Genomic DNA, 20,276 nt, shown 5'->3' on the forward strand with positions numbered 1-20,276 from the left:
TTCCCAGACTACATTTTCAGAGGCCTTTATTCTACAAATCTGGCTACAGCTTTCTACACCAGCCATTTTCAGAGAAAACCACAAAACAGATTTGATAAAACCAGTTCTGCAGAAATTCACTTGCATTTTTTGATCTACCCATCTTGATTAAAAAATTAAAATTACAAAAAAAAGGGATGCTTTCTCACTTCAAATAAAAATGTTTTTTTCCCTACAACCATAATCTGAGGTTTAAGACAAAAATTCTAAAATATTTAGAATACACAAATACACAAATAATATTTTATACCAGGTCAAATGAAGCATTTAAACTGATCCAAGACCTTTTTTTTACTTCTCAATTAGTCATATCTTCCTGGGTCAACTCAAATTATTTTATTAATTTTCTTGCATTGACAGCAAATAAACTGGAGTGAACTAGAAATTCACATAACTTTCAGCTTTAGCTGAAAATGAACTTAAAATATAGAGAGTTTGGGCAAGAGAGTGAATGACCTCTAATTCCAGATAATATTCCTTCTTGGCCGTCTTCCCCAAAAGATTTGACTTTGCCTTCACAGCATCAGTTTTACTCCCCTTGTGTTTATTATTTGATAAAGTGCTAGCAAATGTACTTGTAGATCAGCAATACACCAAAGATTATTTTCTTGCTGTGTTAGTTGGATTCTTAAGCTGCTTGTGGTTTATTTTGATACTGAAGTAGATTTTTATTCTACTGCCTGTCTGGGATATATCACTGCTACAACCCAAGTGCTGGAAGTTGTGTGCACAGATGAGGCTAAAGCATAATTATCATTGTAGGTATAAAGAGTTTTATCTGATGCTGTCTTCCCAGTTACTTTTATTATTTCTGGATACAAATCTAACCAAATTAATTACTGATGCAACAATCCAGCATTACGATATGTAACATGCACTTAACTTATCTGCATGACTTTCATTTTAAACATAAAATTCAAATATTAAAGGCGTTTTCCTTGACAGGTGTCATGATAAGGAGAAGATTCCTTGGAATACAGTAGTTCTTGTGTGGATGCCAGAATTGAAGCTGGGTTCAATACAACACAGCAGGGCAGGTTTGCAGCTCAGATGAGTCCATTAACCTCTGCTGAAGCTCAGAAGCCGTCAGCTATTACTGCTTTCCTAAACAATGATCTGCTTTGAGCTATCACACGTTGATGCATGTTTCTGAGAGAGTATTTGGGATGCACCTATTAGGAAATATATTCTCTGCTCCCTTGTAAGGCATGGCCCAGGCAGATAAATGGAACTGACTGATTGAAGAAGAATAATCTTCTCAGTTCCTCTGGCCTTTCTGAGAATGAGGAGAAGGTTTGTTCAGCTCATCTACACTTCCCTCTTTAATCTCTCTGTGTAATTGTGAATAGCTGCAATATGTCAAAAGCCACCGGTGCCAGTGCACGCAGCAGATCAGGAATTAAGTTGAAGGAACATTACATTAGCTTTTCGGCCAATTAACATGGCTGTAGAGGAGAGCATCTGGAATAAATCTGCAAAACAAACAGTTCACAGAAACCCAGCAGGCAGCTCTATGGATTGTTATATTTGTATGGTACTTAATTAAAAAATAAACATATATCTTTTATTTCAAGCACAAAGCACAAACAGTATTAAACCAGATCTTACTAAATGACACATTTGGAAAAGCTGTGTGAATCATTGGAAGGAAAAGGTTGTGAAAGCTCTAGTGACTGCAGTTAGGTGTCGGCATAGCCAGAACAACTGCTCCTGAGTTAATGTAGAAATGTATTTTCCTCTTGGTTTGCAGTCGCAAAAGCCTGTTTTGATAACATTGTTAACATCAGCTAATGATCCAGTATGTAGAGAAGGAACAAACTATGCATCAGCAAACTGCAATAAAGCAGTCACCTTTAGCCTGTGTCTGGAACTTCATACTTTGCTGTGTTTATATTTTTCCCCATTAGAGACCCACAGCAGGAGATGGAAAATTCATCATCACTGGCTTTATTCCTGCGAAAGGTTTGCTGAACACAGTAGGCTATAGTATAGAAATGCTGGATGAGGCATGTATTGATGCTTCAAGGATCAACCATCTACCCTCTTCCTCCTTAAGGCCTATTCCATGTTCAGAGGATGCCATGGGATGTACAGTCAGGACAGTTAAGATGGACAAAGCTCATCTTTGAAGCCATAGCAGTAGAAGGCACCAAAGTTTCCCCCAGCAGACACTAAGCAGTTCTGCTTGGCTGATGGACACCTCTCCAAGGACTTGTGTACCAGCAATCACAGCTCATCACACCTCTGCCCAGTGCTGGGAGCAAGGCCAGGCCTTCACAGAGCTCCTGCACATTGTGGCTCCTGTGAGACCCCTGCCACAGCACAGGGAACCAGCCAGCTGAGGAATCAGCAGTACCAACACAATCAACAAATATGTGGCTCATGGCAAATGCATATTTTATGTCAGAACAAATGGCATTTCTGCAACAAATTTGCATAAGTATACAGGAAAACGGATTACTTGTCATGAAAGCACCTTATATTACAAATAGAGTATTTTCAGACTAATCAGATTTTCCTGTTTTCTATACCAAAAAAATCTTAGCAATTAAAGTACCAGTTACAATAACATAACTAGCTGCAGAACATTCAAACAAACTTCCATTTACCAAGTGCTGTTCAGATTTGTAAATAGTGGATCTAGGTATGAGTGTAGGTTTAAATCTGACCAGTTTTAGCTGGTTTAATGCCACCTGATCTTTTCTTCAGAGAAAAGAAAAGCACTAATATGACTAGGAAGAAAAATGCAACATTTAGCATGGTTCTCCCTAATTAGTCCTGCTAAGAAACCATACAATGGTGCAGAACACCATATACCTGCACCTAGCCAGCTCTGGACATTTAGTTCAGGTATCTGATACAGTGGCCCATGATGCTGTTAAGACATAGCACACAACACAATGATGCTTATCAGTCTGCTCACACCATAATTAATTAGGGAACTGTTCTGAAGACCAGAGCTTTTGGATATATACAGTGATGACAATTAGAATGTTGGCATTTGTCAACAGTTACTTCACCTCAGGTGCTACTTAACAAGCCACAGTCTGCTGAGTACATGAAACTGAAATAACCATGGTAACTCTGGGTACGTGGTGACGTTTTAATATTCACTACTCTTTCTATCCTCAGGCCATCACTTGCAGAACATCAAGAAGCAGATGAATAAAGTGGCATCCATACAATGCATGAAAAGTGTTAAGCACTTTTAGGGATTAAAGCTCTTTTCATTTACCTCAGAAAGGAAAAAGGAGAGGTAAACATAATACAAAAGAACATATTATGAAGAAATAATGAAACTACCATATCTTACTGCAGCAACTGCTACTAAAATGTCAGTATCTACCAATAGCTAGCCCATATCCGTATCTAAGATACCAAAATTAATTCCTATTTTAAGTGGCTCTTACTACATACTGACTTTATAAATGACAGCAGCAGTATCAAAGATCTTTCATGCTCAGTCACTGCCAAACTGCAGTAGAAAATCTCTCAGTTATAAACCACAGTAGTCCTCAAGCAAAGAAAGAGATGCAGTACCATACTCTATCAGCACTGTCTTACCATCTGACTTGTTCTTAAATAAAAAGATGGTGAAATCCTCTATTTTATAATTTTTTCATCATTCCAAGGAAAAGTCTGATTTTTAAAAATACTCAGTTATTGTGTTATATTGCTTCTTCCATAGCGAGGGAGATTATTTGATCGTATATGAAAGTATCTGTAAAACTGTCTTGTATTTAGAATTTTCACTTACCAAAATGAAGAGACAACCAGAGGCAAGTTTTGTGTGTTCAGGAATAGTAGAAAACACGGACAAAATCAAGCAACCAAACACAAGGAGAAAACTGAAAAAGAAAGAATAGTAATAATTGTTAATATTTTAAGTACCCTGACCCGATATCTATATTGATTGTACTTCACCAACATTAATAGAAGACTGTCTCTGTACAGACTTCATTAGTAGAGGGGAATAGAGCTACTGCTTAACTTAGTTCATTAAAGACATTAGAATAATAGCCTGTTATTAAATCTACATATTTCTAAGCAGCACTGCTAGAATTCAGAGAGACAAGATTTTCTTGGGAAAATAACCCAATATACACAGACGTACTTTTTGTATCACAATCCTGTACCTTTTTGCAGTCCAGATAATCTAAGTGTCTTTAAAGAAACATCTCCAGTGGGAGGGTTGCTTCCCAGGTCTGAAAAATCATTTCTCCCACAACTGACCACAAATACCTGCTTCACAAGCTTACCGAAGAGCTAACTTACATATTGCACCTATCTGTCCATCCAAAACAACCTCCTTCTGAGCAACAGACTCCATGTACAAACTACCTGAAGTGAGAGGTAGAGCTGTGGCATCACTGTCCTCAATGAACAGGCTCTATTCTGGGAACAAATCTAGTATCATACAATCCACTGAAGAAGGTAAAACAATTACACAAGCCAGGCAATTACAATCAGGAGAACATGACCACAATTTTGAGTTTGCACAAGCCTCTGTGTTTCATGATAGTAATGAATACAGACAGGCAAAAAAAGCTAAATCTTTTTTTGAGGAAGGTCCAAAGAAATGGTATCACTGCAGAAATTCTTGCATGTTCCATGTCCAACCCTTAGCGGTCACAGCATATGTGTTTGCAGACACAAGCTGGCAGAACTGGTATTGCTCTGACACATATACTGTTGGTGATAAGGATTATCCTTTCCTCTTATACTGCTTCACCAACAGTACCACCGTGCTAGTGACCACTGGATTAGAAAAGAGGTTCATTTTACCCACAGTGTCATGAACTGACTAATCAGCACCCAGTAATAATTGATTCCACCAACGTTTTGCTAAATTCCTTCTTAACACTTGTCAGTCATGATGTCTCACAACGAGACAACCAACAAAGAGCAGGCCTTTGACTCTTCTCTGAATTGCTGGGACTCATTAGCTGATGTCCTAACCCACATGAATACATACTTTAATTAAAGCAGATACATATCTCTCCTGACCCTCATCTTGACCCATGAGCCTTTCCTTATACTTTTTCTCCTCCATCCAGCTGAGGAAGGGGAATGATAGGGAGGCTTTGATGGCGCCCAGTGTCCTGCCAGGGTCAAAGCACCACACTGCGAAACCTCTGGCCCCAAGGATTGCAGAACTTGGCAGAAAAAAGGTCATGGTCTGACTTTGAAGTGAGCTCTGCTTTGAGCAGGAGGTTGGACTGGAAGACTCACAGCGGCTTTTTTCAACCTACATACTTCTGTGTTTCTAACTACTGGATATAATAGTAATTAATATATTATTTCATCTGCATACACTTGTGCTTCAGGAGCTATGATTTTCCACAGAACATATGGACTTTCCATAGTGATGTAATAGTGAGTGCTATAGTGAGTGCTATAATATATGCAATATATTACATTAAAATATAAGTTTAGTCTTCAGAATTTCTGTAGAAAATCTCTGCCTGCAATGCAATAATACTTTGGAAGCATATTTTGTAGCACATCACTCAACTGCTGGGGAGTTCTACTGTGAAAATCAAATATAATAGGAGCTTGCATATAAATTCTATTAAGGACTGTAAATAAAACAGTATTCAGGAAGGTAAAGTGCACATTTGGCATACACCATTGGCAAGCCTTATCCTCTAGACTAGAGAAAGGTGAAGATCAACATATGCTCCAAGATTAAATAAAAAACTCATTCAAGAATCGTGCAATCCCAGGCACAAGTATGGGCGGGGCAGAAAATGGATCAAAAGCAGCAATGGTAGGGGTGTTTCTGGACACACCCCTGATTGAGGGTGTTTCTGGACAAAAAGTTCAGCATGACTTGGCAATGCATGCTCACATCCCAGAAAGGCAACTACATCCTGGGCTGCATCAAAAGAAGCATGCCAGAGGTTGAGGAAGGTGATTCTCCCTCTGCTCCTGTGAGACCCCACCTGGAGTGGTGCATCCCACTCTGGAGCCCTCAGCACAAAAAAGACTGACCTGTTGGGACATCTCCCAGGAGAGAGCCACTAAACAGATTACAGTGCTGGCCCAGTTCACCTCTGAAGACAGGCTGAGAAAATCAAGGTTGTTCAGCCTCCCCTCAGAAGTGAAGGCTCTGGGAAGACCTTAGAGCAGCCTTCCACTACGTGCAGGGAAGCTGGGGAGGGATTTCTCAAAAGGGCATGTAGTGACAGGACAAGGGGCAAGGCCTTTAGCTGAAGGATGTAAAATTTAGGTTAGATATTAGGAAGAAATACTTTACTGTGAGGGTGCACAGTAAACAGGTAACCCAGAGATCTTGTGGATGGCCCATTCCTGGAGGTGTTCAAGGTCAGGCTGGGTGGGGCTCTGAGCAATCTGATCTACTGGAAGGTTCTCTACCCATGGCAGGGGGATTGGAACTGGATGATCTTAACACCCCTTTCAACTCCAAACCATTCTGTGATTCTATTTTTCTATGATTCTGTTTTTCTATAATTCTATAATTCTGTGATTCTGTGATTCTATGATAAGTGACAAAAATCCATCTTGTAAGCAGTTTTTCTCCCCTTCACTTCATTCTATAAAAATGGAAAATCTCATAGAACATTACTGGTAGTTTCAGCTGCTACAGCCTTCAGATGCAAGCCCCCCTATAATTACATCCTACTGACATAGGCATAAATGCAGTTTCTTCTCATTAAGGCTTGCATAGAGGGCAAAATAAAATTAAGAAGTGACTAAGAATTTACAGTAAAAGAATGTAATTTCCTTTTGCTGAATTTCTTTAGACCTGAATCAATTAAAATGACATTTGCTTACTTCCTTTGTGTTTAGGTATTAAAATGGCTCGTTTGATTTTATTCCTGTAATACCAACTAAATTGGAGGCCCAGTTGTACTGGGTCTTATCCAAACACACAATACCGGTTTTCAATTGGAAGAGATTTCTTATAGCACAATTATGGAAAACAGACACAGCAGGAAAAAATAAAGTTTCTTGTTCCCATATCACAGTTGGAGACCATGGCACAGTAAAGGTAAGGGACTTGCCTAAGGCTACACAGAAAGTCTTTACATGTGGAATAAACCTGAGCCTTTTAAGTCACAATCCTACACGAAACCATCGTCCTTTCATCCACCACTTGCTTTGCCATAGTCTGTCAGGACTAAGACTTAGAATATCTCTGTGGGCAAGTTATTTATTCACAATAGATGGGAAAAGTGAGTCAGGAGAGGGAATGAGTACAGCTAAGCAGTGTATTAATCAAAATAAAAGCAAATATTTAGGAAAGCCAGGTGCAGCGTGGATTAGCACCTGGTTGACATAGTTCTGCAGTTTATCCATGAAAAGCAGAAACAATTCTCACAGCAATAGATAAAAACAGCCTTGGAAAGAATTTTTTCCAAACTTCTATAAATCTTGTTCTCAGTTTTTCCAGAAACTCAAAAGGACATGGAGCATCACTATTAATTATTATTATTATTATTATTATTATTATTATTATTATTAAACAAAAGAAAAATGTTTGCATTTATCCACCCACACATTCAAATATTGTCCTCCTGTCCCTCATTCCTCCCTCCAACACTGAACATTTCTTTTAGTGCCACTCAGCACATTATGTCTAAAATTAAACTGTAAGCACATTTGTGGAGGGGAGAAATGCAGTCTACTAGCCTTGCAAAACTAAAAGCATACATTTACAGGTGCTGTAAAATACAACACTGCAACAAAAGTGGAGTATTTTCAGTAGTTTATATATCACTGAATTCCTTTCCTTCAAAGTAAACTAATAGTGAGGATTCATTAGCTATCTTTTGAGTGCAATCTGTTTACTCAGGTCATGCAAGGAAAGCACCTTTCCTTTTTCCCAGCTGGACTGAAGGCATGAAGGATGCTGCAACAACTTTCACCTCGCTGAATGTTAAATGAGGATCTGTCCAGCAAAAATAAATCCCTAAGGTTCAAACATCACAGTGGTCAAAGCTTATCAGAAATTATCCTTTCCTATTGTGAATTATTTCTCCAGTAACAGATGAAGTGTAGATGACTGCATTAAGCCCTGAATAGTAATTTGATAACCCTCAACAGAAGAAAAAGCATTTTCCCATGCCATCATTTGAACTGTGTGCTATGATACATGCTGTACAAGACCATGCTGCTGTAGGTAGAGAGTAGTGAAAAGCAAAACACAGAGCAATTATATTTGGCCTCTAATGATTCAATCTGGATCATATAATTGTTCAGGCTGAAAAAAAACCAGATGGTTTTTCCTCATGCATTCAGTATCAGACAGTAAAACATATGCCTTAGGCAGCAATGTCCCATAAAATTATTCAAGTACTGCCATAGCCTTGTATTTTATGAAAAGCAGCAACTTCCATTTTGTTTTCAGAAGTAACCAGTTTTGTTGCAGATCCTTTCATCTTATTCTCCTGCTTCTGAAAGCATATACTAATTGGAGAAAAGCAAGTTTATGAAAGATAATATAACTCAGAAGCTTTGATATTTAATCAATCTGCCTCCCATAAACTTTTCTAATTGGTTAATTAGGACCTACCAATTCTCCATTTATATAATTTTCAGCAGAATTTTACTACTGTTGGATTTAAGGGCTGTTCATATGGAAGAGGATTTTCAGCTTAAAGCAATTGTTAAAACATTACTCAAGGAGTATCATAAGGACAAAAAATACACCCTGGGAAGGTCTTTAAAAGCTATTTTGACAAATAACTTGCTGCTAGAATTAAAATAATTGAAAGTTAAACATCTGCAAACTTTTGTGGTCTCTTCTGAAATAATAAAAATGTATCCCTGTTAAAGTGGCATAATTATGCTATTAGGCCACCAGAGTTATTTTCCAGTATTATTTGAGGTCTTATTTAATCCTAATACAGGTAAGGGCATTCAGGATTACAACAAAAACTATTTGCAAGCCATTGGCAAGGCCATTATCCTGGATTTTGTAAGGACGGTAGAAAATGTTGGAAAGATTTTGCTAACTCCAACTACAACCAAAAAGTACTTACTTTCCCTCCTGGTATACTAATGCAGTTGCTTGCAAATTTACAGGAAGTTGTTTGCATTCACGAGGTCTGAGTCTACAAACAAGCTGCCTGCGCCCCTCCATAAGTAATCCTTTCCACAGCCAGGGGCAGTGACTACACTTTCTTGACAGTGAGCAGGATCTTGCTGAGCTGAGTACCCAAGTGCTGCCTTTACATGATTTTTTAATCCTGGCATGCATAAAATCTGTCTGAAGCATTAAATAAATAAATGTGGTGAAGATTATACTGGATGGATAGCATCAATAGATACATTAAGGTTTAGATAAATGGTAACATACCCGGAGAAAACCTTATTAAAAAAGGAAGAAATACAGTTTTTCATAGACTGTTACACTTTCATAGGGAGTATTAATTTTGGTGAACAATTCCCACAAAAAGCAAAAATACGGATCTGACTTGGCTAGATATTATCAGCACTCTCACCCCTCTTGATGTGTGAAAGGGAGAATTTACAGATTCATTATCCCATGCAGCTCCTGGGGAAGACAGAAGAAAAAACATTATCTCCTGGACCAGGAGTTCCTTTTAGACATAAACACAATTTTCAAGGCAGCAAGTTCCCACAGAGGAGGAATTATGCATATTGTTCAACTGAGAGGTGGTGCACCACCTTCCAGCCCAGAGCAGACACAAATGCTCAAGGCAGGAAGGCAGCATAAACCTGACAGCACCCTCGGCCTCTGGGCACTTCCTGGTGCCTCTGAGCAGTTGTGGGAGGTGGATGGGAAAGCCCTCTCTGATAGGATATAGAAAGAGAAATACTGAAGCATTTTCCTAACTTCAGGAAGGACTGAAAATGAAAACATCATCTAATGCAGGCGTGAGGTGGACATTTACACAGGTCCTGCGGTATCTCCCTTAAAAAGTAATCTTTTCAACATTCCTATAAAACAGATAATGCACTGCTGACATGGTGGAAAAGAATACAGTTTAACAGTTTTGATAGCGCAAGCCGTGTGGATTAAATTTTCCATCATTTATAGTTTCAGTGTGACTTGTTTATGCAAGAAAATGAGATATGACAAAGGTTATTACAATTTGTTAAGAATGTTTGACAAAAGCTGCACGGAAAATCAGCGCTCTTCCATAGAAAAAGCTCATAAATTTCTCCTGTAGACTTCCCTTAAAATGACTTGCACTTCAACCTTTTCTTCAAGTGGAAGAGTTTAGCATTTTGAGGGCTTGATACTGCATCGCCTTCTACCCAAAATTGTACAACCCTGGCCATGGAGAGGTGGAGTATGAAGACCTCACAGTCTTAGAATGGGAAAATAACCTGGATAGGAAACTTAATAAATAAATTTTGAGGAAAAAAATATATTGCAGCAAGTCTGTCTTTTTATATATTCTTTCTTTGGGTTAATTGCTATCTTTTTCAGAAATATAGAAATTTTAACTGAATTTCATGTCTGACTTTTAAAGAACTGATCATACTGCTGAAGCGACTTATTTAAAAAGGTGAGTTTTGTCAGGCTGGGATGAATATCTTTTGTTTTAAAAATATTTTTCATTCCACTCTGGGATATTTACTCTTTCTAAAAATTAGAAGAATTTATCAATAATGAAACTGCTTACATTTTCAGTGTGAAAAAAAAGTGTTGTCAACTTAAATTGTTCTTTTCTGGCATATTTTAAAGGAATTGTATTTTTAGCAGATTTTGCTAAGTGATTATATTTGGCATCTATTGACAAAGCAATGAAGAGGCTATTAGAAGAGATGATATCAAAACAAAGCAAATCAAATAGCTCAGGTACCTATGGGGCAGAAATAAAATTGTCATTAAATGCACATTTGATAATCCATTCCACCACAGAAAAAAAAACCCCAACATCAAGGTAATTTTCTCCAGGGTTCTAAAAATGGAGGTATCATACTTCCTTGAGCAAGCACATTTGCTCAAAAGAAAACAAAACAAAACCAGAAATGTTTTTTCTTAATGCTCAGAGATACTTGTGACCTAGATATTTTCTATTTTCATTAGCTTCAACAGGAGATAAGAGAAAAATAAGAATAAAGCATGTGCTCCTCCAGATTTTAACTATTTTAATGATTGGGAAGTATTATACTGATTTGCCTCAAATCTGTAGAAAATGACAAAATGCTCCTTTTATCACTCTCAAAGCATAGGTCTTTTTGTAGACCAAAATTTTCAAAAGTGAATGCTTAATTTAGTAAATAAAATTTGTATTTAGACAACTCTATAGGTTTTTTCTTTTGAATCAAATAGCTCCAACACCCGGTGACAAGTCTGGTAGCTTAGATAGCAATCTTTGCTTGACCACAGATACTCCACAAGAAAATTAATTTATAATATGAATAGAAACTATGTTGTCTTTAACACTGAGCACAGGCTGCAGAATTTATATAATTTTTTAGAACACATACAAAATTAAGAAAAAAAAATGAAATAGAAAAATATTAAAGAATTACAATATAAAGCTGTAGAAAAGAGGACCGCGATATAACTTTTTCTTTAAAATATTTTTTCTATTTCAGTCTATTTTTTCTAACCTTTTTCAAAGCCCAGGGAAAAGGGAAGTACTCAATTAATCTTTTCCTATAGAAGTGTCTGCTAACATACCGTACTTAGATGTCTAGCTAGTGAGAAAAATAATTCTTACTATAAGAAATGTGTAGATGTGCAAGAAAGAAATGTGTTCTGTAATCACCAGCATAATCCACTATAAAATCAGCTTTTTGGGTCTTCAGGATTTAAGATAAAAATATGGCCACTACCTCATGTTTGGTTGGGTTTTATTTAAGTAACAGAACAAACTTAAAAGAATAGAAAGAATGTAGGACTGCTGGGTATTTTTTATGCCACAAGAGTTGCCTGTTTGCTTGGTGCTCCAAGTGCAGCTCTGGCTCTGGCAAAGCCAGGGTGTGATTTACTGCAGCAGGGCCAGACATCAGTGCCTAATTGCCTTCAGACAATTACCTTCATTGCCTAATTGACCATCAGTGGCCAGCGGGGCCAACACTGGCTTTGGCAGTGAAAACTAAGAAGGAAACGCTCTGTGTGGGGAGAAAAATAGCCTGCCTACCTTATCCTCTGGAGCTAATCCCACTCACTGTAATTCAGCTGGATGCCTGAGCAGTGTGACAGGGAACAACACTGCCTATGGCTGTTGATGGTCTGCACCATTAAATGCTGAGGATGGCCATTAGAACAATTTTGGTCTGGGTAAAACTGCTTTCCTAGATAGTTCCTGAGTATGGTGTGGGAGATACCATGTATCAGGATGAAATTTTTCTCTGGACTGCCTGTACATCTTTTACTATGGATAGGTACTTCTGGATGTCAAGTTATTGTGTTGAAAAAACACTATCAAACAAGCCTATTTAGCAAATGAGCTGTAATTTACAGCGAGGATATTTCACAGCAGAAGCCTGACAGAGTTTTAGAGGCATTTGGACAAGGCTTTCAGGAACAAGGTATGATTCTTGGGGCTGTCCTGTGCAGGGCCAGGAGTTGGACTTTGATGATCCCTGCGGGTACCTCCCAACTCAGAATATTCTTTGATTCTGTGATTTCAGTACTGTTTTACATCTTAATCAAAGGTAAAGATGTGGACAAAATCTAGTGAAAATTTAATCATTCAAATTCAGGAGCCTGATTGACATATTTCAATAAAAACTTGGGATTAAGACAATTAGCCCAACTTAACTTTGAGAGGTAGATACTGTGGGAGGCACTTGAGTCGGCTCTGCATTTTCACCTAAAATACTTCATCCTACTGAAGAGGTCTGGAACAAAAACCTATTTCCTCACTTCTCTTATTTTTCTCCTGTAGTATATGATATACTGGATTTTGCTGTAGTTTTACATTTCTTTTTCATCAATATATAGTCAACAACATTGACAATTAGGGAATTTTTCAGGGAAAAGGACGCTCAAATGCAGTCATACAAAGATACTATACTGTAGTACATGAGTAAATGGGATTTATTTTAAGCATATCACTCAAGAAGGCATCTTAGCAACCCTTGGCTACTTCTACAAATTGTTGTCCTTCCAGACATGTGAAGAAAGAAGTACCCACAATGGACAAAGAAGTACCCAAAGTTCTCCAGTAATAGCTTTCCAGACTGCAAATGAAAATTAATGTTCTGGCAGTAATGCTCAAGTCTATGATACAGATGAAGAATCTGTGGGATACTTTGTTTTGTATGTGGATTCCAATTTATTTGCTGTCATTACATGTGATTATCTCACATGTTAACCAGAATAGTAGATAAGAAAAAAAACACATTTAAAAAAAAATATTAAAAAAAAAAAAAAATATATATATATATATATATTTAAGTGGAAACATCAGAGCTTTGAGGTGTATTGTACCACATCATTATATCAGCCTGTGGTGGCTGTGGGAGGTATGGTACTCTGATAAAAAATCAGAGATACTAATCAATCTGATGACTTTATGATGCTTCAATTCAGCAAGTTGATTAAGACAGGAATGATTTATCATATTTAGTACACTGAAATACAGAAGAATATTTTTGAGCACTCCATTGTGGAGTGCTAAAAAGGAGAATGAAGAGGCAAGAGTAAGTCTATCCTGAAAAAAGCCATATATTTATGATGGAATTAAAAAAGAAGTGGTAAGCATAATAGTATTTACAAGTCCAGGCTACCTTATAGACCCAATGCTCCTCACAGCCTCAACAGAAATCTAAGCAGCCACAAATGCCAGGGCTCATTAAACTTGGCAGAAAAATGCCATAATGTTATCAAGAATTAGCCGTTTAAAATTTTTCTTCAGTGTACCAAGATCTAGGTCTTCTTTCTCTAACTTTTTCTAACTATTTACTCCTAGTAACTAATACCTGGGTTTTGGTTTATGTTGAAACCTTACAGTTGACTTCAGTGGAAGCATGGCTTGTGTTGGGAATTATGAACTGACTCATAAATATCACCAGAGCAGAAAAAATCCTGTTAATTTCCTATCATTTTCTCCAAGTAGTAAACAAGGATATAAATGGAACACAGAATATTTTTCTAACATAATGCATTGTTAGTATTAAACTTACTTCTAAGAATCAATCACGCACTTTAGCTCGAGGGTGTTCAGTTTTATACCACACCATTAGTCTTGTCTTTCTTAATCTAAATAAGTCCTGCACTTTCTGGAATCTGAAGTGCTCCTTCTTGTTGTTAGGCAGCAGTAACTAACAGACCAGAACCTGATGGCAGAGGCATGTGAAATTGCAAAAGAAGAACCTTGTCTTGAAAGGTTCAAATGACAGAATTTCCTGAGTTTAACTAACTTTCAGCAACACTCATCTCCTCTCCATGGTCATCCATATAATATTGACAGGAAAGCAGCACAAAGTCTCAAAGCTGAAGGGGCAGTTGCCTATTTCCTCATATGCCTAAGTTTCTTTGTGTTTAAAAGCAAAAAGCAGAAACACACTTTGTCAAGCACTAGGTCTTGCTGGAGAGGGTACAACAAACAGCTCATGGCTTTGTATCACACACTACTTTGAGCACAGAAAACTTCTTGCTGTGCTGTGTAGGTCTTGAGACCTAAAGCAAGATGTAACACTTACTTTTCACAATAAGCCTTTATTCTGTCTGAGTCTCTATAGTCAAAGCCCAATGATGTGACTCATTTCCTCTGTTTTTCAGGATCTTTTATCTCATAATCACTCCAGCTGGAAAGAGTGTTAGATAATTTCTTCTGTGCACCAAACAAGATATTATGAAGTCCCTACAAGGTGGGGCTGCAGAGCCCACCAGCAGTGACTGCAGTGTGGAAGGGCAGCACCTCGTGTGCCCACAGCCTCTGCTGGGGTGTCTGTCCAGCTCCTGCTCACACGTCTGGCTTCCATGTGCCAAAGTTGTGCTTATGCACTGCTTTGGCAACAATAATGTTTCTGTTTCAATAATGAGTTATTTTATTAAATGCTGGGTTGCAAAGGTTCTGGAACAACTGTTGTGCTTATGTGAAATGTTAAATAGACAAAGTGATCACTTATTTTCCATATGGGGAAAAACTTGCCCTTTGATCTTAAACACATTAAAGCTGCTGCTTGCCTGTCTGAAACAACACATGACAGTGCTTTTACTTTCCAACACTTTATCTTACTGTGGCTTTCACTCTTTGCCAAAATTGTTCTGCTCAGAAATTTGTGTGAAACAAGTTTGCATTTATCAGACATATTGCAGGCACAGAGATAGTCTTATATGAATTTTACTGTAGCAGATCAGTTTCCTTTCACACACGATGATCCTGCAAGCACTTAGATAAGTGTTCACTTATCTAAGTCAGGCCAGGCTGGATGGAGCTTTGAGTAATCTGATCTAGATGCAGGTGTCCCAGCCTGCAGCAGGTGCCTTGGACTCAATGATCTTTAAAGGTCAGTTTCAACCCAAACCATTCTATGATTCTGTGATTCCATGTGCACAGTTTGATCAGAGATGACTGCAAGTACATACTGCTGAATGCTGCAGTACTTCAAAGGCTGGGGAAGAAGCCCTGGAGATCCCTTTGTTAACCACACAGTTGAAGTCAGTTTCTTGGAGCTTCAATATATAAAGCAGTAGCCTTCAGTAGTTGCATGGACCATACTAGTAAACAGGACTGTAACTTCCCAGAACTGGGGAACAGGCAGACAAGCATCTCTGCTAAAAGGAAAAAAATAGCTCTGTCAGTACAAGGAGCTCCAGTTAGTTGGTATATTTCAATTAATAATGACCCCTGGTTTTTTGAGAGCCAAAGGAACATCTCTCTGTGACTCTCAACACAGCATAATACTCTCTTCAGTACTCAGTCCAGACAATTCCATAAGACACAGCAATGTTGTTTTCTATATTATCAATGTGAAGCTGAGGTACATGGTAATTTTGCCTCGTACAATTCATAAAGGTTCACATTAAAAATCAGCACAGGGTAGGCAATGAAAATTATTGCAAATTATGAGTCTCCGAGAGTCTAAATTTTAAACTGCCCTTTAAGTATTAACTCAAGTGCACAGGGGAAGTTTAGTAGAATTGAGAATTGGTCTTTCCTAGGCTAGGAGTGATTTAAGCTATGTATAGCGCCCAGACAGAGCACTTTCAGCACAGCCAGGAATTGCTCTTAATTGAGATATACCCTCATGACTGCACCTCCTTGTAGTGAGAGCACTGTTTTTCTCCTTCCAACAGAGATGCATGTCTCCTCAGGAAGCCTGACAAGTGGAAGAGTGGATTCAGGGTGAGCCAAAACCATTACATATATTTAAGTATAAAAAACAAGTTCTGCTCTTTTCGTATATTTTGTGAACCATTATGAACATTCATTTACGTAGCTTTACAGAATGAATGTTGAACAGGACTGCGTATCTTGATTTAAGTAAAAAATCATGTAATGGTATCCATCCATTCATATGAGAGCACGCAGATAAAAAAGTAACCCAATCAACCAATATATCAAAGCAACAGAAGATCATTTAGTCAAATCTTCCTATAAAACTGTATGAAATAAATGGCTTTTTAGTATGCCCAGAGCATCACTGAACTCAGACAATCACAGGCAAATAAATAACCAAGAACCTGTCTGTTAGAATCAGCATATTAATATCCAAGGAAACTAAAGTTACATTGGCTTCTTTTACAAAGGAAGTTCGTAAAAATCACAATCCTATGTTGGCTGAAAGGGACCTCCAGCAGTTATCTTGTCTAGCCCCTGCAGAAAGCAAGTTCAATTACATCAGCTTGCTCAAGGTCATGTCCAGTCGAGTGGTGAGTGTCTGCAGGGAAGGAGGCTGTGACCTCTCTGGAAAGCCTGGAACAACACCTGACTGCCTGCACGTTTTTTTTTTTCTTAACATGTAGCTACAATTCTTACATAACAAACACTGAGCATCACATTACTCCTCAAAGTCTAACCATCAAACAGTTTTGTTTGGGGTTTTTTGATGGTTTTTTGTTTGTTATAACCTCACTGAGTTTATATATATATATAATAACCAATAACCTCACTGAGTTTGTTTCTTGTAGTTGTAAACCTAACATTAATCACAGAATCACAGAACTGGAGAATCACAGAATGGTTTAGGTTGAAAGGCATCTTAAAGATGACCTAGTCTCAATATCAAGGCCCCTGAACTCAAAATGACTTCACAGTTTTTGGTAGTATTCTCATTACCTGCATTTGTATTCTTAGCACTTTCTTTCCTGTTATTTTTCTGGTTATTTTTCCTGCAACACAGGCAAAACCAAAGCTAAACCACTGTTTTTACTGTAATGATAGACATGCATTTACTTTGCTATAGCTTGACTTACTTGTTCATATCCCTTTTATGTTGTCAGAGAGTTTTATCTTAGTGAAAAGGCAATAAATATCACCAAACCTGTGCCAATGAAGCTAAAAAGGGTGCACGTTAATGATATATTTATGATATAAATTACTATTTGTTTTTTTACCAGCACTGAAGGATTTTCCAGCAATTAACTGGTATCTTCAGACACTGAAGCCCTGAGTAGCTGTTTTGGGCTGCCATACTTAGGAGGACTCATTTGCCACTTTTGAGGCTCAAGGCAGTGATTAAATGCCCAGGCACAGGTTCAGATGTCTACAAGTGCAGCAGTTTCATCTTGGAAATGTATTTATCATCTCTTTAGCAGGTATATGATGTCTTTCCACAATGTGTTTCTCTAGCTGTGGCCACAGCCCAGTAGGTCAAATGCTATACCTGACCACCTTATCAGCTTCCTTGAGTTTAGGGGAAGAACAAGGATTTGTAATGAAAGACCTACAGGATATGTTTGAAGATGAAAACACTGCTTCAGCCAGTGTGCTGTAATGCAAGCACAACCAGGGTGGCTGGAAGGATTTTGCACAAATACGGACCATCAGAGAGAATTCCTTTTAAAAAATGAATATTCACAAAATTCTTGGAGCTTATGAGTGGACGTGACCAGGAGTTCACTTAGCCAGGCTTCTGAAGAGTAATAGTGACTGCAGCAGTTCATGAGACTGATATTTTCCATGTCTTTGAGACATGGGAAGAGCACAGCCCATCCACAAGGCCCTGCAGCTGCAGGCAGCACAGGAAAAGGCCATGCAGGCAGACCTTGGCCTGACTGCAGAGAAAGGCGAAAATACCTGCTAAATCCCTGAAAATTTGATCTGCAGGAAGAGTTCTTCTTAACTCTAGATTTAATCTTTAGCACTTAACAAGAAGTAAAATGCAGCTTTTTGCCTCAGAGGAAAGGGGAGAGGGGAACCAAAAGTCCTTGATTGATTTTTCTTCACAGACCAAAAGGAAAAACTCCAAACCCTCCCACTCAGTTGGTTTTGCCAGTTGCCTCAGGAAGTCTGTGGCTGAATGTGGATCAGGTGACAGTTAAATGAAGCACTTGAAAATTTCTCTAAATAATTTGATTTTTCCAGAATTAAAAAAAAAAAGTCAACTTGATAATTCAAGTCCATATGGGTCTGCTTTTTCATGGAATAAAGTTTGCCAACAAGTTCTTTGCATTTCACTGTCTGGACAACCACAGACTAAAGCCTGTGCACCCCTTGCAGCAGTGGCTGGTGGCAGATATGAAAGGAAGACTGTGGAGGAGCCAAGCTGGTTCTTTACCAGCAGGCTGTGGCTCAGGGGCTTCCTGAACCTCAGACTGCAGACTTGAATAGACTCTGCTGCTATCAGGTTGTCTAATCTCAGTTCTGGAAACTGCATACTTTTAGCATACAAACAAACTGTGAATGATTTACAAAAACTAAGAAACAGGTCTATGAAGATGTATATTTTCATTTGTTCATCTGAACCTACTCCTTAGAATCTGCCCCATTGACACCTCTTTGTGGCATTCTGAGTGGTTGTTAATCACTGTTCGTGTTAATTTAATCTGTTTGCACCTTGACTTTTTAAATCCTCATTATGTGTTGCTACACAATAAATCCTTTTTCAGGAACTAGGGAAGTTACAAACAGAAGAGAGCTCTGATTTCCAAATTCTAATCCAATGACCACTGAACCCAACCTATGTCAGGCCAAGCAGGTTCACAGCATTAATGAATGCTGGTGTCTATTTTCCATGACTCACAGTGAGGTGATATGTCTGGAATAATCTCCATCTGCCAGCTTCTGTAGCTTCATGACCAGATCTGTTCTGTGGAGACAGCTACACAATGAGGCTGAGCCACTCAAATGCTTTAAATGTATGTATAGCACCTAACATTTCTGCTTTGCACCAAAGGACAATAGCATATTGTTGTTACATAAAGAGACACTGCTATTTTAAAATATATTTATTGTCTGCCTGATACAGAGGAGCTGGTTGGGACCACATAACTTAATTTTAAAACTGCCTTTTTTTGTATTGTTGCAGTTCCTAGGTAAGTCTCATATGAGATGTATGGAGGAAAAATGGGGCTAAAATGCAATATTTAGGATGACATTACAAAATATCCAAGGGGGAAGAAAATCTGTAATTGGCAAATATTTTGTGAAATCTGCCCATGATTTGTAAAATAATGATACAGTGTGGGTCACAGTCACAGAATGGGTCAAGTTGGAAGGACCACAGTGGGTCATCTGGTGCCACCTCCCTGCTCAGGGTCAGACCACATGCCACAGGAATGTGTCCAAACAGTTCCTAAATATCTCCAGTGAGGGAGACTTCCACAGCATCTCTGGGAAATCTGTTCTGGTGTCAGTCACTCACACAATAAAGAAGTTCTTCCTCATGTTCAGGTGGAACTTCCTGTTGATCAGTTTTTGCCCATTGCCTCTTGTCCTTTTGCTTGGCACGACCAAGAAGAGTCTGGAAACATCCTTTTTGCACCCTCCCTTCAGATACTGATAGACACTGACAAGGTCCCTTCTCAGTCAACTCTTCTCAAGGCTGAACAGGCTCAACTCTCTCAGCCTTTCCTCATAAGAGATGCTCCAGGCCCTTCGTAGTCCTTGGCTCGACCTGCTTCAGGAGCTCCCTATCTCCTGTGTCCTGAGTGGCCCCAAACTGGACACAGAACTCCAGATTTGGCTCACTAGAGCTGAGTAGATGGGCAGGTTTACCTCACTCGACCTGCTGGCAATGCTCTTCCTAATGCACCCCAGGATACCATAGTTCTGCAACAAACAAATATAAAAAGTCTGCAGCTCGTTAATCTCTGGAAAAATCAAACTGCTGCTCGCAGCTTCAGTGACTCCAAGTCCCCCTAGAGTCAGCAGAAACTTGTCTTGCATATG

At 38.5% G+C, this 20,276-nt stretch overlaps 1 protein-coding gene and 1 long non-coding RNA gene across 4 annotated transcripts in view; one reads left to right on the forward strand and one right to left on the reverse strand.

The window, feature by feature from the left end:
- KCNQ5 (potassium voltage-gated channel subfamily Q member 5) overlaps positions 1–20,276 on the reverse strand; it is a gene marked incomplete at its 5' end in the record, with an annotated part of 278,899 nt that overhangs the window by 83,687 nt on the left and 174,936 nt on the right. For both annotated transcript variants that reach the window (XM_083858044.1, XM_083858045.1), the window contains one exon: positions 3,797–3,887. In XM_083858044.1, the coding sequence (XP_083714170.1) occupies positions 3,797–3,887 (91 nt within the window). The remainder of the gene's footprint in view (positions 1–3,796; positions 3,888–20,276) is intronic.
- LOC310907649 overlaps positions 1–20,276 on the forward strand; it is a 173,849-nt gene that overhangs the window by 10,285 nt on the left and 143,288 nt on the right. The gene's annotated exons all lie outside the window — the stretch shown is intronic.

The sequence above is a fragment of the Zosterops lateralis genome (assembly GCF_965231275.1).
Source record: "Zosterops lateralis genome assembly, chromosome: 3".
NCBI classification, from domain to species: Eukaryota; Metazoa; Chordata; class Aves; order Passeriformes; family Zosteropidae; genus Zosterops; species Zosterops lateralis.